Genomic DNA, 27,691 nt, shown 5'->3' with positions numbered 1-27,691 from the left:
GTGTTATGTTCAGGAAGAGCTGTGTTGTGTGTCGGGGGTCTGTGAAGTCGGTTATGCATGACTTACATTGTGTGTTTCCTTGAGACCACATCACTCCTGCACTAAAGATGCTACATTGGCTGCCAGTGAAAAAAAGTATTACATTCAAAACAATCTGCATAACACACAGTGCAATCCACGGCCATGGAGCAGAATTAATACAAAAGAAAATCACCATTTACCAGCCAACCAGAACTCTCAGATACAGCGACAACATCCGTCTGGAACCTAAACCATGCACAAGGAAAAAACATGGTGGATCAGCCTTCGCTTTCCTAGCTGCTAAACTTTGGAACACTCTCATCAGAGAAATGCGAATGTAGAGGATCATCTAAAATTCATAAAAACCTTTAAAACCTAAAAACATCTAAAAATCTCACTCTTCACCACAGAACAGGACGAAAACGAATCAGCAACACCCACACCCCATGGAATGAGCCCAAAAATGAAAAGAAGGGGGACGAGGCCAGAGCACAATGAAGTTCACGGAAGTAGAGAGGCCACCGAATGGGAGGGAGACAGAGGTGCCACATTCCAATAGAGGGCCCTACCGGAAACAAATGAGAGAGATGGGACCGATCTAATTTGAACCACAGACAGAGGGCCATTGAATTAAAGGGGAAAGTGTGTTGATGGAACTGATAGACCACAGGGCCCTGTGAGCTCAAGGGCACGGGGAAGGGGTCCACCCCCCTCAAGGAGCTCAGGGAGGCAATGGTGGATGCACACTGGGTTGTGCCAGTGGGTAAAACTATGTAGACATCCAATAGTCTGAACACATGGGGTGGAGGAGGTATCACCACTAAATAGCCCTGTTAACGACTCAAACCTCTGCACAGAAAAAAGGAGTGGGAACCCTAGCACACCACAATGTACAACATTGGCCACAAGCGTCCAAAACTGAGGGGGTACCATAAAGTATTGCCACTAACCAGCCCCGCTATAAAACTCATCCCTCTGCATACACCTTTCAAACTCTAAACAAATACAATTGTACCCCTACATCACGACAAACTGCACGCACTAGACTACACCGCAACAATGAAACAAAACACACATAGCCTCACAAAAACAGCACACGATGGCTACCAACCGAAAATAAACACCTACGCTCAGCAACAGTGTAAATGGAACTGGAGCTGCCAACAGCACATCACAGCTCTTACCCTCTTGGTTCACTGATCCGCCAGAGCGCCAGAGGACCACCCAGGTGGTTATAGTGCACGGTATAAAAATCCTTCAACATAACATAACAAAGAGGGGAGATGCGTGAGACCTGCTTCTTTTCCTCTCAATGCTTGTTTGCATGTGTGCTCAGTGTGTGTAATGCCATGGGTTAGTGAGGTCACATTTGGAATATGTAGAACAATGTATATTCCCCTAGTGGGAGTCCAAATGTGGTAGTTAGATCAGGCTACGTGGTTGGTGTGTGTATCAGTGTCAGTGCGTCTATTCTCTCTTGCCTTCTGTAATTTGATGATAATAGAATAAAGTACATTCCCTTCTGGGTATTGGTGCTCAGCTAATCAGGTGGCTGGACATGCAGGCGACAACTGTTAATGAACGGCCCACATTTTTCAGACACCCGAGGCCTGTGGCTCTGCAACTTATACATGCCGGCCTATCCCCAACCCCAATCCCCTCCCTTTCCTACACGACATCCCCCACCTACCCTCCGATACCCCACTTACCTTCTGGTGCTCCCGTCTCTGCCTCCGCCCCTCCGTTCTGTCTCTGCCAGCTACCATAGAAAGAGAAAAGGAACACAGTGCCTTTTCCATTCACTATGGCAGGGGCCATCTTGTGTTTATTTTTTTCAGTGGAAACTGTGCTCAATCAATATGCGCAGAGTCTGTCTCCAGTAAAGAATACATCTATAAAAAAAGCTATCACTCCTTGTTGGGGTTGTGTATACGGCTAAGAGCTGCCCTGGCACCTTGCTGAGGCCCGAATGAAATTACAGGCCATAGATGCCACCAACAATGCGGTGGTGATTGCTACAACCTACCTGTTTTGTACTACTGACTCCTGACATGTTCTTTGGACTTCTGCTGCGTTCATCTCAGGTTTGGGTTAATTGTACTTGTTGTTTTGCAAAATCATGTGTGTTGTGAGCCATGAAGAAGGCATGCAAATGATTTAATCTTCCGATAACGTTGCGTTAGTATAAACTCTCTAGTAATCACAAACATTATGATAGATCTCTGTTCCGCTTACGTAACTGATGTTATTGGTTTACAGGAAGATGTTCGCCCCACTCTACGTAGCAGGTTTTCCAATAAGCTTTCATGTGCAAAATCTGTATAATAATGGTAAAGTGCCTTTTGGTCCCAAAGAAGGATGAAGAAAAAAACGGAGATAAGCCAAAAGATTGTTAACAATTTTTTATAAAATAAGTAGCTTTGTACACAGCGTGTTTCAATTATAACCCATAAAATAGGGATTCATGTTGTGAAATTGAAACCATTTCTAATTCACTTTCTGTGTGCTTTATGTCAGAGAGGGCTTAGTGAAACATAATGTTCGTGCATGCTTTTGAGCTAACATCTAGTGAAATACATCTTCTGAGGCTAAGACTTTAACCATTTGATGCATTGCAAATTAAAACAATGTATCTACATGGGAATTGTGCGGAAGTGATTTTTCACATTGCTGTTTGAGATGAACAAAAGTGTTAACTTTACAAAATACAACAATTCATTCATTTTACTTGTGCATCAATGAACTCGGATAACACTTACAATTAAACAAACCTTCAAGGAAGATTTGTTTAGTCTAACAAAAATAGACCAAACTCTCCTGGGGATCAATTTGTAACCCTGCAGATGTAGAATAAGTAGAAACGCAGCATTGCTACAACAAGTCTCAATTTTACCGAAACTATTGTGGTGAAACAGCCAATAAAATACTTAGAGAAATAGCTCTTAAAAGGAGAGATGTACATTCAACATTTCGGCAAGTGACTGATTCAGTCAGTCTTGATTTGCAGGACAGAAAACACCACCATTGCCTTGCCTGGTAGAATGGTGTCATTCTTTTGCAGCAAGGAGCATAAAATCAGGGCACAACATGTGCACTTGCCACTAGCCGTTGGCTAGATAATTGACTTTGTGCAAGTAAGAAATTGGGTGCTGTATGTATGTGTGGAATTGAGGCGGAGGGTACTTTTTATATCTGGCAGTAGCTTACAACTAGAATTTTGTACCCCTGATTAAATTGCCTAGACATCATCACCGTAACCATGAATTGCAATTTTGGGAGCATTCTAACAAGTGTTTAATTTAAAGCACTAAATGAACAAACTGACCCATATGTTCCCTCAAAACTAGTCCCTTATTTACCCTTCCGTAAGTGCCCTCTTGCTCTGTGCACCAGTTTGTGCCGGTGTGTTTCCTGCACATTTTTGTCGGCCATCTTGAAGACTGATCCTTTATTCATTTCTATAACATCCCTCTCTCAAAAGACTAAAAGGTAATAGAGCTGCCTCTGAGAAAATCTTTCATTATCTTAATACATTTACTATATTTAGCTTGAAGAGTAAGTCAGGTTCACTTATCCCTCTGTGTTAGGTGCCTTCACATGTGTTTGGGGAAATCAACCAGGGTGAATAGCAGCCTTTACTTAGTAGAGGTAGAACATGGATTCTATGTCAAGAAACAGAGGCTCGTATTATGCTTCTATTCCTTTACTCAAACTCGAGCAGCACATAGTATAACACTTTAACTCATCAAAGAATAACACATTAAAAAAAATACATTTCCCATAAAGTCTTTGTGTGTGTGTTTCATTATTTTGATGTCCAGGAAAAAAAATCACGTGACTCCTTCCACCAATCATCACATATACTGTCCTTTATCCTCCTTTACACTCCGGTGTCCTTCCTCTTTCTTTGCTGCTCGGGCAGCCAGTTAAGTACCTAACATTGCGTTACCTTACTGAATGAAAGGTTTATGGTTGTTGATCAATTACATGCTTACTGTTTGTGTAAGTGTAGCGATAGCGAGGGAAAACGCGCGCACCATTCTGGAACAGTGGCAAAGCATATATGCAAGGATTTAAAGCTTTGAAGTGATTATAACGCGAACCCAACGGGACAATTAGTTCCGGCGGACACGTATTACTATAGAGGGCACTGTAGTCACAGAAGTATGAGGAGCATGATGGTGACTCTTTAGAGTTACGGTGCTCCTCATCAGTTACTTCCGTGATCAAGATCAACAGAAATTTCAAAAACGACATTCAGACCTAGAAGTCATTATAGTCAATTCCCAACGTTCGTTTGAGATAAGGGGAAAGGAAAGCAGGAGCAAACGCTTCAGAACGTTCAAGCTTTGGAAACAAAGAGTCAAGAAGAGCATATTAACGAAAGGACAGTGCCACCTAGTGGCCAAAAAAGGCACAGAAACCTCTGAGAAAGACACATACAAACATTAAACACGCCAGGAAATGTACAATATGCCCTAAAAAGATATTTAAGACGGGTACAGGCCCAAGACACCTATGAGTATTGATTGATACAGTGGCACTACTGTCCCCTATTATTCCCATCATGTCCAGCTCGAGCGAAGAAGGCAGGGCTCAAGTGAGCCAGAAAAGTCTGCAACCTGTATGGGGGAGATACTGCAACAAGCCCTGAATCATTCCATGGGGCACAGTTCTCAACATCGGGCAGTCATGGAAGACTAGATTAAGTTCTCCAGAGGAATGGAAGAGCTGAAGGGGATAAGGGGTACTGGAATGCACAAAGGGGTAAGGAAAAAAGCCTGCAAGGCTGAGAAAGGCAAGACCTTCCCGGGCTCGCCACAGAAATGTAAGGGCAAAATTAAGGCTATAAACCAGAAAAGAAAATAAATGGCGTGAGGACACCTCTGATAACTCAGAGGGGTATGACGAAGATCATTGGGGGAGCCCATTATCGGAGGAAGAGGTAGAAGTTATATCTTCGGAAGAAAAAGAGGACAGAGGACAAAGAGGAAGCCAGAGACGAATTTGATCTGGACGCACTCATACACCCTAGGTCCTCAGAATGGGAACCGCTGTCCATGATTGCGGCATATATAATAAAGAGACTACAAACACTGCTGGCTAAAGAAGCCAGAAACAAATTAAGGGCTGAATGTCTAAGGCCACACGTGTCAGAAGGGATCACAGAGACCCCAGACATTGATGACCAGATGGTCATGTTCATGGGGGGGTATGTGAAAGATATAAAGAAAGGATTAGACAGATCCTGGCGATCATGTGACGACAAAATGTTGGATGTGGCTGGACCACTTACAAAGAAAATGAAGATGGCAGAAGAAGCGAAAGGTAAAAATGAACCTATCAACTCAACTATTTTATCGGGTTGGGCCCAGAGGGCTATATGCCTACTGGGTAATGCCAAAAGTGTGATTATAGCAGAAAGAAGGTCAATTCTGGTCAAGATTGATCCCAGACTGAGTGAGTTGGCCACATCTGAGGCAGCAGCTTCAGCAAAAGGGAAGCTCTTTGGAGATGCCTTTATAAAAGAGCTAACAAAATTTACCAACTCTTATGTGGCAATCGACAAAGCCAAGCCTGTCTGAAGAGAGTATTTGGCAGACAGGTTTTCGACAGGGCTGGAAGAGGCAGGGATCACTCCGCCAGCCATTTCACCAGTAACAGGTTCCAAAGTGACAGATACCAATCGAAACAAGACAAAAGAAAACCAAACCTATTCTTCCCATCAAGAGGAAGAGGACGAGCGCGAGGGTGGCGACATCCCGGAAACTAACATCAGCCTAACACAGGTGAGAATAAACGCACTGGGGCAGAAAACACAAACACATATTGCCGCATTAGGGGAGAGATTAGCAAAGTGTGTAGAGAAATGGAGATTGATCTCTTCAGGTGCTTGGGTTTTAGACACCGTATAGGGCTTCCACATAGATTGGATAAGCTTCCCAAAACAAGAGAAATTGCCAAAGTTATTAATGCTCAGCACAGCAGACGAATAGTTACTAGATACAGAAATAACAGAACTAGCACAGGCAACAAACATAGGCAACAGCTTCATAAGCAACATGTTTATAGTGAGAGGCCGTCACAACGTCACAAGACAAGGCCGATAATAAAATAATAAACTTAAGAGAACTACATATGTTTGTAGTTTACAGACATTTCAAAATGGAGGGCATACACTTGCTAAGAGACATTTTGCAACAAGGGGATTGGCTTGCGGAAATAGATCTCAAAGACACTTATCTGACCATACCCATGACAGCGGAACAAAAGGGATTTCTGAGGTTTCACTGGCAGGGACAAGTTTGGGAATTCACCTGCCTACCATTCGGGCTAGCATCAGCACCTTGGTGTTTCACAAAGGTGATGAAACCGGTAGTGACTTTCCTCAGAGAAAGAGGGATCAGACTAATCATTTATCTGGACGCCATTTGTATAATGTGCCAGGACAAAATGCTGATCAGGGAACAGATAGAACTTACTATAGATCTGTTACAACAACTGGGCTTTCTAATAAAGTGGGAGAAGTCAAGTCTGCAGGCAGAACAGAACATGGAATTTCTGGGCTTCAGACTAGACACAGTGCAGGGGATGTTAAACCTCCCTCTGAGCAAGGTCAACGACATAAAGAAAGTGATTCGGAACAGATTACCATCAGAGACAATATCCCTGAGAGAGCTAGCGAGAATAGTGGGACGCCTAGCTTCGTCAATACAGGTGATATTCCCAGGACCTCTTCATAACAGGGCCCTTCAAATACTGAAAATCCAACACCTTAGGAGGGGAGCATCATACAAACAAGGGATAGCCCTGTCTATAGAGGCGAAAGAGGAACTGCAATGGTGGTCATAGCACATGGATGCCTGAAATGGAAGGGCAATATTTGGCTCACCCCCAGAACAAGTAATAGAATCCAATACCAGCAGGTGGGGATGGGGAGCCAGATGCAGATATCTGTCGACAGGGTGCAGATGGTTGGGAGAAGAATTAAATCTCCACATAAATTGTCTAGAGATTCTAGCAGGCTCCTTTGCGGTGAAATGCTGGACACAGGAGAGGGCACGATGTTGCATACTCCTCAAGATGGACAATGTGTCAGAAGTACGTTGTATAAACAGACTGGGAGGCACAAGATCAAGGATGCTAGCGGTGCTAGTGAAGGAATGTTGGCATCTGTGCCTACAGAGAGGGATATCAGTGATTGCAGAATACCTAACAGGACATCAGAACGAGGTTGCAGACTGGAGCTCCAGATTCCTTAGGGATGTCAGCGATTGGAAGCTGGACGAGAGTGTTTTCCAGGCACTGATGGAGAGATGGGGTCCATGCAGGACAGATCTCTTTGCATCGAGGTTGAACATGCAACTTACTCTGTTTTTCAACTGGAGACCGGACCTGGAGTCGATAGATGCTTTTCTGCAGCAGTGGGGTCCGAGCAAAGAATATGCGTTCCCTCCCTTCGTGATGATCATGAGGTCTGAAGCGCAGGCGAGGAGACAGTGTGTATCCATGGTACTGATTACGCCGGATTGGAGGGGTCAAGCATGGTTCCTGGACCTGCTAGAGATGACTAACGACAATCTGATAGCATTGCCAAGATTAGATCTCATAGTCAGGGACCCCACAGGAGAAGGTCACCCACTAGTGAAGACAGGCAGTCTCAGTTACATTGCTTTGGCAATTTCATGGGAGCCTGGTCTATGCCAGGATTATCGGAAGAAGCTGAACAGATGATCGACAAGGCTTGGGCACCTGGGACCAAGAAGTTATGTAGAACACCCTGGTCAGGTTGGCAAAGTTGGTGTGTGGAAAGGGACATACATCCGACTAGAACAGATGTAGTACATGTAGTTAATTATTTGGCACAGTTAGCAGCACAGGGCAAAGCGTATAGGACAATTAATACAGCCCGCTCAGCTATTTCTGCGGGACACCCGAGAATTGAAGAGTTATCCGTGGGAGAACACCCTTTAGTTTGCATACTGTTGAAAGGGGTTAGAATAATTAGACCTCCAAAGCATACATATGATCAGTTATGGGATGTAGACCAAGCCTTGAGAATGTTTCTATCATGGACAGACAATGATGAACTAACTAGGAAGGCATTATCAGCCAAGTTAACTGTTATTATATTTACTGTCATGCAAGAGGGAATCAGACGTAAAGGCTTTAGAAATCAATAGGAAGTCATTATCTGCTCAGGGTTTAACCTTTGATTTAGTGAAGAGGACCAAACATGGTTCAGATCAATATCATATCAAGCATTCCCAGAACAACCAACATTATGTCCAGTGAGATGTATTACAGCACGTGAGTCCATGACTAGGGGAAGGAGACCCCCAGGGGTAAATCAGTTGCTCATAGCTATAAGGAAACTGTTTGGGGCAGTAGTGACAGCCATGTTAGCGAGATGGATTAGATGGGTGATGACACAGGCTGGAGTAAACACAGATTCCTATGGGGCTCACTCAGTGAGAGGAGCAATGACCTCTAAGGCTTTCCGTGCAGGGGCCAGACTAGAGGACATCATGAAGGCAGCAGACTGGTCGAAAGAATCAACGTTTAAAACCTTTTATTTTAAGCCAGTGCAAAAAATAGCCACGTTGGTAGTAAGTATGCTTTAAACAAACATAATACGTGCCTCTGTGTCTTGACTTAGAATTCAGATTTTCCACACACACGTTACAGAAAGTCATAATTCTATTAAAGACCCAGAGGCGAAGGATTATCCCACCCAATAATCGATGTTGTAAATGTGAATGTGTTGCATTCTGTAATCATGTAAAAGATGGTATTGTTGTCAAAAGTTATATGGGAAAGTTTTCATGTTGATTACCCACACTGGGGACAGTAGTCTAAAATATGGTTTGTGTTTCAGGTTCTAAGGCAGAGAATACATCTAATGGTTCATGAGGTCAATGGTTTATGGAAACATGAGGAATAGAAGGTCGAGGATTACAGCGTAAACCGGTTGGGATGCAAGGTTGAATTTAAAGTTGGACACAGACAAACAAAGAGGAAGGACACAGGAGTGTAAAGGAGGATAGAGGACAGTATATGTGATGACTGGTGGAAGGAATCACGTGATTTTGTTTTTCATGGACATCAAAAGAATGAACCACACACACAAAAGACTTTATGGGAAATGGCATTTTTTGAATGTGTTGTTCTTTGATGAGTTAAAGTGTTATAATATATGCTGCTCGAGATTGAGTAAAGGAAGAGAAGCATAATCCTTCGCCTCTGTGTCTTTAGTAGAATGATGACTTTCTGTAATGTATGTGTGGAACATCTGAATTAATACACTGTTGTTTTAGATCTTTTGTCTGGTGGCCAGAGTGTTCCTCACATTGGTCACTACACGCAAGAAACGCATCAAGAAGACGTGTTAGCAAAAGGTACCTATTCAGTATTTCTTTATCTTCAAAATTAATAATGTATGAATTGTACCTTTTGAGTGCAGTAGAACGTGTTCAACACAGCAACCTCTCTTTTGTCTCTCATATTGATAAATCAAACAAAATACATATTTACAATGAGAAACACAGACACATAGTAGAACAGAATACTCAGGTGGGTTTACCAAAGCCATAACAAGTTCAAAACAAATTGTTTCATGATAGTTGGTGAACTGAATGACACACTTGGGCGTACAGCACATTAAAAAATGATCATAAGTTTTACCAGGCATGCATGCATGCTTTTTAAGATCACTTAGCATATACTGAGTTCACGAGGTAAGATATTTGATCGACATTAAAAGAGGTCATTATGAGTTTGGTGGTACCTGGGCTGTATTTCCGTTACTGCCACTTGGTCCGAGGGAATTACCGCCAGATTACAAGTGGCAGTGGCAGAGTAACCCCCCCCCCTTTTTTCAGAGTCCACATGACTCAATGGGGCTTTTTTGGCAGAATTACCGTGAAGGAAATTCCACTGCAGTAATTCACCGAAAATGGGCAGCGGATTTACCTCCAGCTCATGGCCAGAGGTGAATCCTCTGCCTTTCCGCCAAACTCATAGCTGGGCAGTGCATGAATGCGGCGGTATATGGTAATACCGCTGCATTTATCCTGCACCTATTATCTTTTACCTAACATTTGCACTGAGAGCTCCAGCAGGCAAGTGTTCACAAAAGCATTGTTGCTAATATGCCACTGAAGCTTTGAGATTGTACACCAAGTATTTCAAGTACTTCCCTTTTGCATAGAAAAAGAAAAATGTACTATTTGAGGAACATTGTAACATACCGCCTGCCTTCATCCATGGGAAGGCGGCCAATCTGAAAATCTTAGCCCTCTTGCTAACAGTGTGATATTCATAGACTGTCAGTTCTAAGCAGCGAGTCTGACAGAGGTATTGCACCAGTGTCTACAGTTTTCAGAACCTCATCATGCTCACTAAGGAGGTTGCCCAAGTTCCCGTCAATGGATCTACCCTGGCAGGAACAGTCAGCATCATTCTGGCAGCATGTTTTCGTTTCCTCTGGGTTAAGGGAAACACGGAAATCGACACAAAGGACAACGAGGCGGTACAGCAGCAGCAGCACAACAAGAAGATTCTTTCCAGCAAAAAACGCGAGCATCTGATTCATTACTCCATAATAGATCATCAACATCAAACGGACTACAAGAAAGGGGCCATCTTGGATAAAAAGGGTGATTCCGATATTCCAGAGATCTGCGCTATATCGGCTCATCAGCAAACTGCATCGTCCTCTAGGAGGTGAAGATTGGTTGCTTCCCACATTTTTCACTGAAAAAACAAATTGGAATATTTTAAGACCTCATTTGTAACTCAAGAACAGATAATAATGATCACATTTAATTGTGTGTATACTTTTAACAATTTCCTCACAGGTTTACCACTATATAACCTAATGGACATATTACCTTCAGCGCGTAAATGTAATGATGAAATGCTGCAAAGAGAGGAAAATCACCAGTGAATTGGTACTACTTAAGGACAGTTTGGAAGGATTCTGAATAAGTAAAATAGCAATTGAGCAAGTGAAATTGTGTTGCATGTCAGATGGCGAATAACCAGAGGATAATTCTCTACAGCAAGATTAGGTTGTCAAAACTGTGTTTGTCATTTACACTGATCAATTGAATGGAGACTTAGCCTGGTGATTTTATATATTTATTTTTATTTATTTTATTGAGCATTTGTTAGGCGTTTATACAACTGAATAGCGTTTCAAAGCACCGCAAGGCTAAATGGGAAGGGAACAGGGGAAAAATAACAATGTAAAAAACAGTAAAATACATTCATGGCCCTAGTAGGCCTTGTGGCATTTGGATGTGCAAGTGCAGTGAGGAGAGGTGCAGGAGATACCAAGGGGGGGCAGAGGAGTGGGCAAGTATGGTGGAGGTTCTGGGGGAAGTCCTAAGGGGAGCCAAGGAGGAGAACCTCAGGCTAAGTGCAAGTGCAAATGACTCCCAATGGTGGGATGCAGAGCCACCAAACAGGGACCCACAGGGCAGTGCAGTGTGGGGTTGGTGCTGGTATTGACTGGGAAGAAGGGCCAGGAATCCTGTGAGATTCATGAGGATCAGGCCACCAGTCACAGCAGCAGGGGGGTTATAGCAGAGAAGGGAAAAAGGGAAAGAGGTAGAAAAGAGCAGAGTTTTGAGCAGTTTCCAGAATTTGAGGAGGTCCAGCTCAAGTTTGAGAGGGGCAGGGAGGCTGTCCCAAAGGGATGTGCCAGCTGAGGAAAGAGCCCTGCCACCCACTCTCTGCTTAGAGAAGTGTTTGACAATCAAAGAGTTGGAGTTAGAGGAACATAGGGCTCTAGCAGGGGAATATTTAGGGAGGGAAAGTTGGAGATAGCATGGTCCCAGGCCCCAGAAGGCCTTGTGGATGGTGCAGAGGGTCTTGAATTGGATCCCTACAGCCACCAGGAGTCAGTGGAGAGATTTTAGTGCTGGAGAGATACAGTCTCTGGGCTTGAGGCCATGGATAAGTCTTGCAGCCCTATTCTGGATTAGTTGGAATGGCGTAGGGAGGAAAGAGGGAAATGAGAAAGAGGTTGTTGAAGTAGTCCAGCCTGAAGAGGACCAGAGCTCTGGAGACATTGAGCTTCTGGGGGAAGGTGAGGAAAGGAAGAATGCCTCTGAGGAGGTGGAGCTGGAAGTGGGTTCTTAGTAATATCCATGATGTGAAGGATGAAAGAGAAAGGGGAATTGAAGATAACTCCAATGTTTTTGGCCTTACAAGATGGTGTGGGTAGGGGGCCAAAAGAGGGTGGCCAAAGGGTAGGAGGAAAAGAGGGTGCAGGTGTCCCAATCATAAGGATCCCCATCTTCCTGGCATTAAGGCAGAGATTGTTAGCTGCACACCATGCCTGAATGGTGTACAGACAGTCAGGGATAAGAGAGGAGCAAGAGGATGTAGTAGAGGGAAGTTTGAAGGAAAGCTGTGTGTCATCGGCATAACACTGGAAATGAGAAGAGACAGAGGAAATCAGATGAGCAAGAGGGACAAGGTAGATATTGAGATAGGATAGAGCCCTGGGACATGCCACAGGTAGAGAGTGAGGTGGTGGAGGAGAAAGGACCCAGTTGCAACTGGGAAGGGCTATTAGTGAGAAAAGAGGTCAGCCAATCCAGTACCCAGTCAGTGATGCCGAGGGTGTCACAGAGTCATTTTATGAGGATGGAATAGTTGACCATATCAAAAGCAGAGGAGAGATCAAGGAGAATGAGAACAGCAGGAGAACTGGAGTTGATATTTGCGAACATGGTTTCACGGGTGTTCAGGAGAGCAGTCTCTATGCCTCTGGATGCCCAGAATCCAGATTGATGGTCATGAAGGCAAGCAACAAGATCAATGTGGAGGGTCAGTTGGGGAGGACCAACTTCTCCAAGAGTTTACCCAGGAAGGGGAGGGTGGAAATAGGATGATAGTTAGTCTGGCAGGAGGGGTCAGCGGACGGATTGTCAATTAACCTGCCACTCTGCTGTATCAATTAACATTGGATGTAGACAAATGTCAAAACTGTAAACCTTGGCTACCCATATATCACTGAACATTTCGCTATCCATAAATCCTCCTTTTCATTTGCCAAAAGGACCTTTAATAGGAGTTGGGGATTGTGTAATCAATGATTTGCTGGGTTGAATTAACCCAGAGAGACCATCTGTTTCATGGACGGCACCTGCTGGAGAGTTTGAGCATGCATCTATTGAACATGTCTTAACTATCAGCCATCTGACACCTTTGGAGTCCTGGCTGCAGATGAGTTTAAAATCATATTAAGGCATAGTGGATGCTAGATATGACTGCAGCTGGTACTCAGCTCCCCCAAGAAAAAGGGTTAAGGGCCTCATTATGAGTTTGGCATTAAAAGGAAAATAAATGGTGGCAACAGAATTACTGCCACTGTTACCACATAGCCCAATTTGATGAAGTACAAATCAGTGGAATTTCCGCAATGAATAATTCCGCCAGAAGAATTAGCGCTGGAGAAATGGTATTACCCAAATTGTTCGAAGACAATTGTTCGAATTACCTAATTGACCGAATGTCAAGGGTCCTAATTGACCTTTGCACAATTGACCGTATATATATATAAATATATATATTGTAAGAGGATTCAATCCAACACTACAGCTAAGTCAATGCCTAGTCTGGGATACTGAATGGAAACCCTTATTGATATATCTTTATGTCCAGTTCATGAGTTCTGGATGACTACCCCTATATAACACCCCTCTCTTAGAATCCCCCTGACCCCACTGAGCCAAGAAGTAGTTCTGTTTTGCAAGTTTAAAAGGTTTATTTGAGAAATAAAACAAAATATAGATACCACGCTTTTATAATAAATTAATAATCGATATCGCCCTTATAAATATAATGTTAATCAACAATGGGTAATCTGACACTAGCACACTTCTTTATAATCAATGAGGAGTTAGTATAGGATGGATAAAGTAGCAAAAATACTTTTATGATTTCAAGAGAAAAGCAATGAGGAGTAAAATGCAGTACAGGAATACTTGATATGATTTTAGCAAAAGATAAGATAATCACTTTTTCTCTGGCAATTCACCCCCCTCCCCTATGCAATGTAAGAAATGGAAGGAGATGGAAAGAGGGGCACACAGTTCTCAGGAATGCAATCAAATGCAATACGAAATCCAGTCCCCCCCCAGCAAGTTTAGAGGAAACAGGTAGGAGTTTGAAACACAGGCCCAAAATGCTTTTAAATGTGATGGCAATGGATGGGAAAATGTGCCAACTGATTTTAATTCCCTCTAGAGATTCAGGGTGAGTGGGAGATGCGTGTTGGTTTTAGTTCAGGCTCACTTTAGCAATGCTCTATGAGTTATTACCAAGTTGCAAACGGATTTTAATAAAAGAAAGAATGGAGCTGCTATTTTGACAAGTGGAGAAATTGAGCCAAAATCGCAAAAATCGTGGTAAATTTTGCGAGTGAGTGTCTCGCGATTGCGGAAAAAGTATAAGGAGTTGGAAAGCCTAGATTCTAAGCTTTCAGATGAAAGTTGAATTCCGTTCCTAGCCCAAACGGTTCCAGAGATGCGGACGATTAAATAAAGGTAGTTTTTCGGATTTAAAGTAAACTCAAAATGCCAGGTGACAGCTTGCAGCTGCAGAATTGGCAGGTGACAGTTGTGCAGCTTTCTAGGAGGCAGTTCTACTTAGGTTAAAATAGTTTGGATTAGATTATTTTAACTAAGAGATTGGTTCTGCACAGTTCTGCTAGGTACTCACAATATAAATTTGAAATAGGCCTCTCCACGGATCTGGTCAGGTTTTGGACTGGACTCCGGTTCTGGTCTCGGCACTTCACAGTGATCTGGGTCAGCTCTCTGGTTCTGCTCACAGCGGTCTGGGTCACTCTGGATCTCTGGTCTGGTCTCTGGCAATTGTTCTTGGCAAAAGAATTCAAACAGCTCGCCCGACTGTGGAATAGTTCGCAAATGATTTTAAGGTTGCTGAGGCCTGCTGAGAAGAGTTCTCAGTTTGTGGGTTTAGGCCCTTGCTTTAAGTTCTGAAGTAAAGTTCTGGTCTTTGGAGATTGATGGATTTGAAGTCTGGATCTCTGGATGTGAAGTCGTCGGTCAGCATGCTCCGCAGCAAATGGAATTGAAAATCTCTACCTGTCCCAGCAGTCTCTTTTTATGTGTTTTGAAAATGGTTGTGTGCCGAGGCCTAGCTAAGCCTGCCCCTCTGTACTTGTCATTGGCCCAATTCTCCCCTCTCCCATGATTGGGGGAAGGAAATGTGAGTCAGAGTGATGCTGTAGGTTTTATGGTCAGAGGAACCTCCCCTTGTCAGTTTGCCCACAAATCTATATTTGATTCAAATACATCCTTCCCAGATATACAATTTGTTGTAATTACATGTGCATATTATATATTCCTTATGGTCCATGCTTGTCCGCCTCCGATCTTCCTGGGGGCTTGCATTCAAAAATGACAACATTTTGCGCTTTTTAACTGGTTTTGCAATATCGGACATTTACCCAAATTTACACACATGTGCGCAAGGAGTATGGACATGAATTGATGAAGTGTCAGATTTTTAACATGCAGACATTTGGAGTGAGACCCTATTTTCCGCTAGCAACACCCCAGAATGCACCACAGGGTCCTAACACATCTCAAAATGTTCACAGAAAAATCACAAAAATAATGATATTACTTATATAATTCTGACAAGTCCGCACTTTGAGTTATCTATCTTTTTAAAATTATGCCCTGGTCAAAAAGGGGTGTGGCTTCCCACATCACAGGGTGGAATAACTGGTTTATCCACTTCCCCCAAGCTCAGCTGCTAGCAGAGGCACTGCCCCTCCCAGTTTCCCCTAAGAGGAAGCCACTTTTATGACGCCCCCATAACATTTGCCTGAGTGCAGGACAGGCCTTTGTTCAACTCCCTGTAGTCCCCAGCTGCTCCACCCCTAATCTAATCAGAGAGGTGACAACTCTTTTTGGCCAGGGGCAGCAGGATGCAGCTAGGCCTGGGAAGAGTGGCTGAACAGGTTTCTCCTGTCGGGGGTAGTTGTCAGGCAGAATCCAGTTTCACTAATCCAGGTTTCAGCTAAATGTCACTTTTTGTTCCCAGTTTAAATCACTTACAATTTTTACATATACATTAAATAATTACTTCCTTCAAGTCATTTCAGAATATAGTTTTACATTCTTCCACCTCTTAGCAAGTCTTTCCTTGGTATGGTTTTGTTTCATTTGTTCAGTTTTACACAAAAGTCTGGTGGTTTTAAAACGCCGGCTTTCTGATAGTGGTGAGTACTGGTAATGCAACCATTTTTGGGATTAAGAAAATTAATTCCCCACAGTTCTGGGTTGCTTTTGGCAATCAGCATTGCCATTCCCAATGGTTTCAGGCTACTGTGTGTGTAGCCCAATGGTGGTTTTAGGCAGTGCCCTCCTGTGCTCACAACATAGGAAAAAATGGGTGGCAGCCTAGTCTTCATGTTTTCCCTGTGCGCTCTCTGGGGAGTTCTGGCCATCATGATGTTTTCCATGCCAGTACTGCAAAGTTTTATTGTAGGGCTTGGATGCATGGGTAAAAACATCCCACAAGCCAGCCCCCCCTCTTGCGATGGCCATTCTGTCCTTTCTCAGATGGAACTCGCAAGATATGGGATGTTCTCCTCATCTTCTTCCGGTAGATGGCACAATTCAGCATCTTTTCCCCCATCCAGTTGGATCGATCGGTTCTCCTCGCCGGTCCTGATGGGAATATTGGGCGGTACCCCGGGCACCTCGGGTCTCTGCTCCCGGTCCCCGGTCATCCTCCTTGGTCAGTCTCCATGGTTTCATCTCTCCTAGGATGATAAAGCAAAGCGGCAATACACATTCCTAGACATTTTTCCACCACTATTAATGGTGTGGCGAATATATGCATTTTATGAATCAGAAGATATGAACATATACATTTTCTTTTTTAACTTAGGAGACAAGAACATATATATATATGCAAGGATCACAGCATTTTATATGCTATATGTGGAATATTTTAGGGTTGGAACTGAGTTACTCTGGAGCGGCCCCCTCTGGGATTCCAGTGGATTCCTCCAGTTGTTGCAGAGTGTGCCTGGGATGGCAACACTTTAGCTGATTGATATGTACCCACTTGTCTTCCCCCTCTGCCAAACCGCCTTTGGGGATGCGGATCTTGTAGGCCACAGGGGAGATTTTGTCTATAATTTCAAACGGTCCCTTCCATGTAGGCAAGAATTTTCGCTGTTTGGCCTGGTTCCTTTGGAAATTGTATAGATAGACCTGATCACCCACCTTATATTCCTTTCGGGTAGTTTTTAAATCATAGTGGGTCTTCATGCTCTCGGCTGATATTTCTAGATTCCGCTGAGCATAGGCAAAAGCATGCTGAAGGTGTTTCCTTAAATTCTCCACATACTCATGAGTTGTGGAGGCATTTATCAACGTTTGCTCTTGGGTTCTGTAGAGCAAATGCTGGGGAAGCACCATCTTGCGTCCAGTCATCAACTCAAATGGTGACATTTTAGTTGCAGATGAAGGGGTAGATCTGATGGCCATTAGGACCAGAGGTAATTGGATATCCCAACTTGGCCCAGAATCTGTCACAAACTTTTTTAAGATGCTCACAATGGTTCGGTTGTATCTCTCTACTGCCCCAGAAGAAGCTGGCCGATAAGCAATATGTAGCTTTCTTTTGACCCCCAGTATCTCCCACATCTTTGTCATTACTTCACTGGTGAAGTGGCTACCTCTGTCTGACTCAATCCTTTGAGGTAGACCGAAACGGGAAAAGATGTGGTTAATCATCAGGGCAGCTGCTGTTTCTGCCTTGCAGTTTGGTGCCGGGAGACATTCCACCCACTTGGTAAACAAGCATGTAACGGTCAACATGTACTTGTTTCCTGTAGACGAGCGGATTACAGGGCCTACAAAGTCGATTTGCAAATATGACCATGGCAGTATCATCCCCCTCTTTTGGAGAGGCGCACGGTGTGTGAGGGATGATGGCTGAAATTGTGCACACACAAGACACCCCTTCAAGTATTGGTCGAGGTCCTGCCCCATGTGTGGCCAGTATGCAACCTCTCTTAAGATTTCCAGTGTTGTGTGAAACCCCCTATGACCGGCGGTGGCCCCATCATGGGCGTGACTTAACATCAGGCTTTGGAATGAGGTAGGAACCACCCACTGATCATGGCCAGCTTGGGATTTCCTTACCAACAAACCGTCTTGGATTCGGAACATTTTTGGACATTTCATCAACACTCTTAGGTCCTCTTTCCCAATGTAATCGGTATCCGTCAGGGGAAAGTTTTCAGGGTCCTCAAGGTGTTGGTAAAACTTACCAATAATTGGATCCCCCTTCTGAGCTGTAATCAAATCAGCATCAGGGGTCTCCTTGCTCCATTGGGCAGTTGAAAGATCATTGTGAGCATTTGTCTGGGACCTAGTGAGAGCAGTGACCTGGATTTCCCCCAACAGGGACTCTGTTTCGATTAGATCCCCTTGGATGGCCCCGTTTTTGGCCAGCTGATCAGCTAAGTCATTTCCAGTTTTGTCTGGTCCCTCTACTTTGGAATGACCCTTGATCTTCTTCCAGTAGATGGTCATCCCATTCGAAATGACCAGATCATCAATATTTTGGATTAACTTCCCATGTTTCAGGGGTTTGTTATTAGCGCATAACATGCCTCTGGTTTTCCAGTTGACCAGGTGCTCCACGAACCCGTTCCGTACATAATCCGAATCTGTGATTATGACCAGTTTGTGGAGTTGATGCTGGACAGAAGTGAGGATGACCTGATGCACAGCCATCAATTCTGCCACCTGACTACTTCGGGGACCAATTTTGTATCCAGCGGAGGGTTCTGGGAACTCCTTCACCCATGCATTCCCTACGCCAGCCACCAGTTCTTTCTCCCCGTCGTTGTCAACATGGTAAGAGCATCCATCCACATAGACAGTGGGCATTCCCTCACACTTGTCTTCTTCGAAGACTTTGTGTGGGGAATTAAGGTATGCCTCCATGTTGTCCTTGATTTTTAGACTTTTCTCTGGCACAATCAAGCAAGTCAGCCAGACCTTGTGCGAGGGGACTCTTCTTGTTTTGGCCATATGTGACCTCCACAGGAAAGCCTTGCATTGACAGAATCCAGGAAGTAATTTGGGAATTACTCACATTTCCGGCCCGGATTCTGTCACTTTGGAGATATTGCAGAGGCTGGTGTGAAGTCTCCACTATGATGTGTTCCCCCTGGATAAACGAGCGGTAATTCTTCAATGCCCACACCGTTGCCAGGAGTACCTTCTCACAATCGTTGAATTTTTCCTCCACAGAGGATAAAGTTTTGCTCGCATAGGAGATTACTTTATTGACCTTGTCATGCTTTTGGTATAATACTGCCGTCAAGCACGTATTAGAGAACCCCGTCTCCAGGAAGAACTCCTTGTTTCTGACAGGGTAAGCTAGGCAAGGCGCTTGTGAGAGGCTTCTTTTGAGTTGTCTTACTGCCTCGGATTGTTCTGGACCCCATTCCCACTTGACCCCCCCCTTCAAGAGATGAATCAGGGGTCTAGTGATCTCTGCGTAGCCTTCAATGAACATTCTGCTGTAATTAGTCAGTCCAAGGAGGCTTCTTAGTTCCTGCAGAGTTGTGGGGTCTTTCAGTTTCTGGAGTGCTTCCACTTTCTTTTCTTGGGGACAGAGACCCTGAGGAGTAATCTCATGCCCCAAGAAATTAACACGGGTTCTACACCACTGTGCTTTCTGAAAGGAAAGTTTTGCTCCGGCGGCCCTCAACTGTGTCAGAACATAACGGATCTCTGCTATGTGTTGCTCCACAGATGAACTTTTGATGAGGATATCATCTACATAAGCAAGGTTACCCCTCGCACCTAGGTCGGGCATGGCCTTATGTAGGAAAATGTTGAATTCATTGCCTGAGTTGAGGTATCCGAAGGGAGTCCGGGTCCATGTGTACTGCTGGCCCCCAAAGGTAAAAGCCAGTTTGTATTGGTCCTCCCCACTGACAGGCACGGTCCAGTATCCATTGGTCAGGTCTATTGCAGTGAACACCCGTGACCCCTGAATCTGGGCCAGGCCTTGGTCAATGTAGGACAGAGGCCATCGGGAAGTATGGACCCGTTTGTTGAGCTCCCTAAGGTCGGTGCAGAGTCTCCACTGGCCGTTTGGCTTCAATATTCCCAGCACCGGATTATTGAAAGTGCTGTGTGTGGACTGGACGGATTATTCCCCGGGACTCAAGGTTCTTAATTATTTCAGTAAGGGACTCCATGGATGCGAGAGGCAAGCGATATTGCTTCACAAACACTGGAGTCATTCCAGGGTCCGTGGGAATTGTTGTGGTGTGGATGTCGGTGCGACCACAGTCATATGAGTCTACCGCAAAGAGATCTTGGAAATCCAAGAAAACTTGTTTCAACTTTTGCTTCTGTTCCAGAGTCACACAGGCATCAGCTAGGTTGACTCTCTCTTCCACCATTTGCCTGAAGCCTGGAAAGACTTCTGGTTTGGCTATCTCAGCAGCCTCCTCCAGCTGAGTGGAGAAGTCCCTGGTCAGAGTGCTGATTTGGACTGGAGGCTTCAGGTGGGAAAGGCAGCCCTCATGGACCTGGAAAATCACCTCATCCCTCCTGAAGTCACAAGTCACATCTTCCTTACCATAAGGACAAGAAGTGTACACCAGGAAGTTCCCCCCATGCCGGGTGAAAATCCTGTCTGGTGTTGTGTTGTCATCACTGTCACTGTCAAAACAGTTCTTGGGGATTGCTCCTAACAGTTCATTTCCTAGATCAATGGCAAAATGTCGGTCATCAACCGCCATTCCAATAATGGTGCCTGCGGCTAGAGTAATACTCTTTAAGTCGCTGTTATCCACCTCTATTGGAATGGTGTCATGTTCTATGTTGACTAATGGTGTTGGGTTTACCCCTAACCCTTGCTGTTGGAGAGAAGCATTTAGATGGATATAAGCATCAGGGTTTTGCAATTTTTGTCCTCTTTTAACTTTCACTTCCAGGGAGAATTGTCGGGTCCTTTCTGGGATGGTGACTTCCTCTTTGATCTGAATTTCAACTGCATAAGGTAGCAATTGAGCTGACCTAAATGCTTTTTCTGGATCATCAAAGCCCATGGGATTATCCGCTAATCGGGACCAAGCTTTGAAGTTTATTAGGTCCAAACTAATGGCAAAGCGATTGAGAATGTCACTGCCTAAGTAAAAGGCGGCAGTGACGTCTCGCCTGACCCAACAATTATGGACTATGCTCTTGTTGCCAATGGAGATTTTTAGCATACACCTGCTTGGCAGGAGATGTTTGGAATTAGGTGCTTGCAGGTCCATTTCCCATTTATCTATCAGTTTGAATGTGGGAATGGCTGGATATTTTGGGAGTTGGCGGAACATGGCTTCGCTGATGAAGCTCTTACCATTGTTCACACACACTCGAGCGAGAACAGAGTCCTTCCCATCATTTAACTGAACAGGGATGAACAACTGCTCTCCAATTTGCTGAATATCAGCCAGGCTCTGAGCTGATTTCACATCTTTCTCGACTATCGGAGTGGGAGTTTCTGATTGTGGATTAGTAAAGAATTTCAGGGTGTTTCCTTCCAGTGTGGAATACCACCTTAAACTGGAAGGAAGGTTGATTTTCAGAAATAGAGAGGACCCCCCATCACCAGTCTGTTGTCCTACTGCTATTACTGTCACGTCTGGAATTTGGTTGTTCTGGAAGTGAAATTCTACTTGGTCAGATTTTTGTTCAACCATGTGCCATTTAAACTAACATGGTTGACACTCTGTTTTAATTTTATTGGTCGGCTAGTCTGGGTCCAGAGGACATTGTTTACGCAATCTATTAGGGGTGACAACCTTCTCAAGAGGTCATTCCCTAGTAAACAAGGAGTGCCCTCTGGAGTCACTACTATGACCGGGTGTATCACCTTGTGTCGCCCAATTTTAATGTCCAAGTCTGCAGTCCCCTCAACGGGAATTTCCTTCCCGTCAAAGTTCTGCAGTTGTCCAGGAAGAGAGGTGAGAGGAATTCGGTAATTCTCCCCCCTTCCTGCATTTAGTTCCTCAAAGGCCCTTTTGGACAGAAGGGTAGCTTGGGATCCAGTGTCCACCAGTGCCAAAATTGTACCCTACCCCTGTACTTGTACCGGGGCATAGTATCTTCCCTCCTTCTCCTCAAGGGGGCACAGATAATGCACATTTTTGGACAACTGGTGGGATAACCTTCTGGTATTGGACATTGCTAGCAAAGAGATTTGTGCAGAATTCTGTGGAGAGCCTTGGGAATCTGAAAGAAAAAGTTGGCAACTGGTGATCAGAGCCATTGTGGGTTCCCCTGGTTCCGGTTCTGGGCCACCCCCCCCTTTTTGGAGGCAGTTACCAGGATGGGTTTGAACCAGGGGATTTCGGTATTGTGGGTTCTGGGATGAGATGATGGGCGGCGGTAGCTCAGTCTCCACATCTCCCCAGTCTGAATTGGCGTCCCTTGGGACCCATTTTTCCTTGGGAGGAGTTCCCCCATCTCTAAAGGAGAAGATCCTTTCCCCAGGATCCTCTGGGGATCCCTCTCCCTCAAATTGGAAGATCTGTACCTCCTCCACAAACTGGGTCTGTTTGGGTATTTTGTTTCTCCTACCTCCTCTCTGCTCCTTGTGTGGCAGACTTTCAGGGGTAGGAGATTTTGTTTCCGGTTCCTGGTTTTCCAGGGGCTGTTTACAGGTTGGGAAGGAAGCTTCCTCCAAGGCTTTATACCCCCCTTCCCCTTGTGCCTCCTCCCTGGGAACCGGTTGGCTATCGGGGTGCTGCCCCCGTCATTGTTCTTGAGCACCAGGTCCAGAGTTTGGGGCATTCTGCGGTGGCATGCTCATCTGAGGGTTCTGTTGAGCCCTCAGTATGTGACCCAGATGCCGTGCCATATTTTGGACCTGGCGCTCACGTTGTGAAACCCGCTCAGGCTGATACGGGGCTCTATTTTCTCCCCTGGGCTGATCCCGGGAAGGGTAGCTATCCCTTCTCTGGTAGTACCCTTGGTTGGGAAGATTTTGGTACCCCTCCACCCTTGGCCTCCCCTCTCCCGGATTAGGTTGTCTGGGCTCAGGGAATTGGGGAAAGAAGGATGGATGATTTTGGGGCTGGAAATTGGGTGGATACCTGGGGAAACAGTTCTGCCCAGGATTTGGTGAATTTCTGCCTCCCTGGGGGAAGTTAGGAGGGAAGTCCCCTGGGTCAGGTGCTTGGCTGGATCCCCCCCCTTGGGCTGGAGGAGTCCACACATAACCCAGGATTGGTCGGTTTCCCTTGTAGCGGGGACTTACATAGTCAGGGGGGCGGGGGACCCCATTTGTGGGACTACCTCCTCGACTCCCTGTCTGTGACTGGCCCGAGGGCCTTCTGGGCTGTGAATTATTTGGTGCAGGGAGGTTTTTAGGCCCCCCATCTCCAAATGTAAAACGGGGGCAACCTTTACCTCTGCCACCTTGGCAGCAGCAGGGGTGCTGTTGGTTTTGGGGTTTTTCGGCGGATTATTTTTATTTTCGATGGGCTTCTGCACCTCATAGATCCGGGTAGCCTGTTCAATGACCCAGTCTAAAGATCTTTTCTCAAGAAAATCTCTCACGAGCTGGGTCATTATGTATTTGGGTAAGGCATGGAAAAAAGTATTGATAAATTCTCTGCTATCCGTGCGCACCCTTCTGGTGGTCTGCGCAAAAGCACGCTTTAATTCTTGCACAAACTCTTGTGGGGCCTGATCCTCCCCACATTGCAAATTGTAGGCTGCCTTGCGAGCCTCTTGAGGATTTCTGTGCAAAGAAAAATGTTTTAAGATGGCCGCCCTGTATGTGGACCACCTTGAATGGTTTTGATCCTCCAGCCCCGCAAAGAAACTGGAGTATTCTGGTGAGAAGGTCCACATTACATATTGAATACAGCTTTGGCTGTCCTTCAAATGGAAAGTCTCCATCATTTGCTCATAGAGCTCCAAGTGTTCCCAAACAGAATACTTGGCGTTCTTATGATAAGGCGTGATGACACTCCTTATTGCCTTTATTTGTTTCAATGGGTCCTTAAGCAAGGCCCTTTTTGCCTTATTGGCCCTTTTGGTTCGGGTAACCCTGGTCCATTCATCCTCCGACTCAGAAGCGCTGCTCCCAGAGGTGCCCGTCTGATCTTCCAGGTTTTCCCGGATTCTGCGAGCCTGGGAATGGCTGGCAGAATGTGGGGACCTGGTCTCCTGTGTCCTGGAATGCTCAGAGGAGTCTTCAGACCCCTCCTTGCTGCCAGGATTTGATGGGTACCCCCCCCACTGACCTAACTGGGCAGAGGTTTTCAGGATGCCCTTAATGGGCCTACTCTCCTGGGGTTCCCCACTAAATTGCACTGTGCTTGGGTGCCCATACCCGGATACACGCCCATCCATTCCTGGGAGGTTCTGGCCTATGAGCCCTATACTTCTAGCTGGATAGTAATCTGCCATCCCCGTGGCCCTGGGCTCATGTGCGCAAGGGGACATGGGGGTGGCAGAGTCCAGGGACTGGGAGAGATGAAGGCCTCTGACACTAGGGCTCCTGAGGTTATGCTCAGGAGTTTCTCTTTCCCAGCGAACCTCATCTCTATCCGCCCCTGCTTCCTGTTGCAATGCAAGAGCCTGCGCTTTCAGTTCCTCAGTTAAGGCCTTACTAGACTCTATCAGTCTCTCCTGCATCGCTACCTGTTGCTGGAGCCTATCATTGTGCTGACAGAGAGCCTCATTTTCTCTCTGTGCCTCCTGATTGGTCCTGGAGTACTGGGCCAGTCTCTGCTGCAGGAGGGTTACCTCCTGAGCTGTGTCCCTATTGGCCTGCTCCTTCCTTGACAGAGCATCCTCCACTCTCCTGGTGTGCTCTAACAAGTTCTGGTGTTCTTTTTGGAGGTCACCCAGTCCCTGGAGGGCCAGGTGATTTTCTTCCATTTTCCTTTTTAAGTGGCAGACTTCCTGGCCTAAGGTATCCCTTTCCTGACTAAGAGCCTGCATCTGTGCCGCCAGGTCGTCCCTTTGCCTTTGGAAGGCACCAGCTTTCTGGCGCTCCTGATCAAACTCTGCCTGGGTATCCAGGTCTTTCAGAATCAATTTATTGCTTTCCTCTTTCTCTCTATCTAGGTGGCTTTGCAGGGTGACTACCTGCTCAGCACATGCCCTATTGAAGTCTAACTGTTGCTCCAGCTTTTTCTGGCTCTGCAGTAGGGAGTCCAAACCTTCTTGCTACTCCTTCTGCAAGGCCAGACATCTGGTATCCTGGTCCGCCTTTTCCTGTTGCAGCACATCCATATCCTCCTTTATTTTAGTGATGAACTGTTTGCTGTCCTTTTCTGACTCCTGGCTCCTGAGCAGCCTCTGCTCAGAAGAGTCCAGATCAGATTGGGCCTTCTCTAACGCCATCTGTTGCCTATTTGCCAGATCTTGGCCTTCAGCACATTTGTCCTGCATGGCTCCCATATATAGGTACAAATATGCCGCTATCCTGGCAATCTTATTATGTTCCTCTTTGGCTTTAGGAGCCATATATAGTTCACTCAGGGCCACATGTAAGGGACCCTGATCTCTCCATCTATCTGACCCTGTTTCAGTGACCTGTTGCGCGATTGCCTGCAACCAGACCGTTTGGTCCTGATGAGTCCACTCACCTCTCACAAATAGCTTATGTAAGAAGTGCTCTCTGGCTATTTTGATGTCTACCAGTGTCGTCATTCTGGAATTTGAGTTCCTTCCTGATTTACAGAAGTTTGTATTTTATTTTTGCAAAACAGACCGTTTCCTTAGAGCGTTCCTTTGAGGAGTGATTTACAGCATAACACAGCGTGGTGATCCGACCAGATGTATGTCTCCTGTCAGTTAGCACACTGTATTAATCTGCACAAGTGATAGATCTAACCCAGAATCCCGGACGAGCCCCCACTTTGTAAGAGGATTCAATCCAACACTACAGCTAAGTCAATGCCTAGTCTGGGATACTGAATGGAAACCCTTATTGATATATCTTTATGTCCAGTTCATGAGTCCTGGATGACTACCCCTATATAACACCCCTCTCTTAGAATCCCCCTGACCCCACTGAGCCAAGAAGTAGTTCTGTTTTGCAAGTTTAAAAGGTTTATTTGAGAAATAAAACAAAATATAGATACCACTCTTTTATAATAAATTAATAATCGATATCGCTCTTATAAATATAATGTTAATCAACAATGGGTAATCTGACACTAGCACACTTCTTTATAATCAATGAGGAGTTAGTATAGGATGGATAAAGTAGCAAAAATACTTTTATGATTTCAAGGGAAAAGCAATGAGGAGTAAAATGCAGTACAGGAATACTTGATATGATTTTAGCAAAAGATAAGATAATCACTTTTTCTCTGACAATTCACCCCCCTCCCCTATGCAATGTAAGAAATGGAAGGAGATGGAAAGAGGGGCACACAGTTCTCAGGAATGCAATCAAATACAATACGAAATTCAGTCCCCCCCAACAAGTTTAGAGGAAACAGGTAGGAGTTTGAAACACAGGCCCAAAATGCTTTTAAATGTGATGGCAATGGATGGGAAAATGTGCCAATGATTTTAATTCCCTCTAGAGATTCAGGGTGAGTGGGAGATGCGTGTTGGTATTAGTTCAGGCTCACTTTAGCAATGCTCTATGAGTTATTGCCAAGTTGCAAACGGATTTTAACAAAAGAAAGAATGGAGCTGCTATTTTGACAAGTGGAGAAATTGAGCCAAAATCGCAAATCGTGGTAAATTTCGCGCGTGCGTGTCTCGCGATTGAGGAAAAGGTATAAGGAGTTGGAAGTCGGTTCTAAGTTCGTTGGAAGGCCTAGATTCTAAGCTTTCAGATGAAAGTTGAATTCCGTTCCTAGCCCAAACGGTTCCAGAGATACGGACGATTAAATAAAGGTAGTTTTTCGGATTTAAAGTAAACTCAAAATGCCAGGTGACAACTTGCAGCTGCAGAATTGGCAGGTGACAGTTGTGCACCTTTAAAAATGACAGATGATACGATTTCTAGGAGGCAGTTCTACTTAGGTTAAAATAGTTTGGATCAGATTATTTTAACTAAGAGATTGGTTATGCACAGTTCTGCTAGGTACTCACAATATACATTTGAAATAGGCCTTGCCACGGATCTGGTCAGGTTTTGGACTGGACTCCGGTTCTGGTCTCGGCACTTCACAGTGATCTGGGTCAGCTCTCTGGTTCTGCTCACAGCGGTCTGGGTCACTCTGGATCTCTGGTCTGGTCTCTGGCAATTGTTCTTGGCAAAAGAATTCAAACAGCTCGCCCGGCTGTGGAATAGTTCGCAAATGATTTTAAGGTTGCTGAGGCCTGCTGAGAAGAGTTCTCAGTTTGTGGGTTTAGGCCCTTGCTTTAAGTTCTGAAGTAAAGTTCTGGTCTTTGGAGATTGATGGATTTGAAGTCTGGATCTCTGGATGTGAAGTCGTCGGTCAGCATGCTCCGCAGCAAATGGAATTGAAAATCTCTACCTGTCCCAGCAGTCTCTTTTTATGTGTTTTGAAAATGGGTAGCCCTTCCAGAGGTAGGCCTTCAATCCCTACATATCCCACTAATCCATCTAGTTTGTGAAGGATTTAAGAGTATTCTTCCTGAAC

General features: G+C 45.0%; 1 protein-coding gene across 1 annotated transcript in view; it reads right to left on the bottom strand.

Moving 5' to 3' along the window:
* Positions 1 to 2,408: 2,408 nt before the first annotated feature.
* TMEM26 (transmembrane protein 26) overlaps positions 2,409 to 27,691 on the bottom strand; it is a 717,461-nt gene continuing 692,178 nt past the window's right edge. The window contains exon 6 of the mRNA XM_069611205.1: positions 2,409 to 10,776. Coding sequence (XP_069467306.1) covers positions 10,340 to 10,776 — 437 coding nt within the window. The 3' untranslated portion in view covers positions 2,409 to 10,339. The remainder of the gene's footprint in view (positions 10,777 to 27,691) is intronic.

The sequence above is a fragment of the Ambystoma mexicanum genome, chromosome 8 (genome assembly GCF_040938575.1).
Source record: "Ambystoma mexicanum isolate Mex_15411 chromosome 8, UKY_AmexF1_1, whole genome shotgun sequence".
Taxonomy (NCBI): Eukaryota; Metazoa; Chordata; class Amphibia; order Caudata; family Ambystomatidae; genus Ambystoma; species Ambystoma mexicanum.
This window is presented reverse-complemented; position numbering and strand designations above follow the sequence as displayed.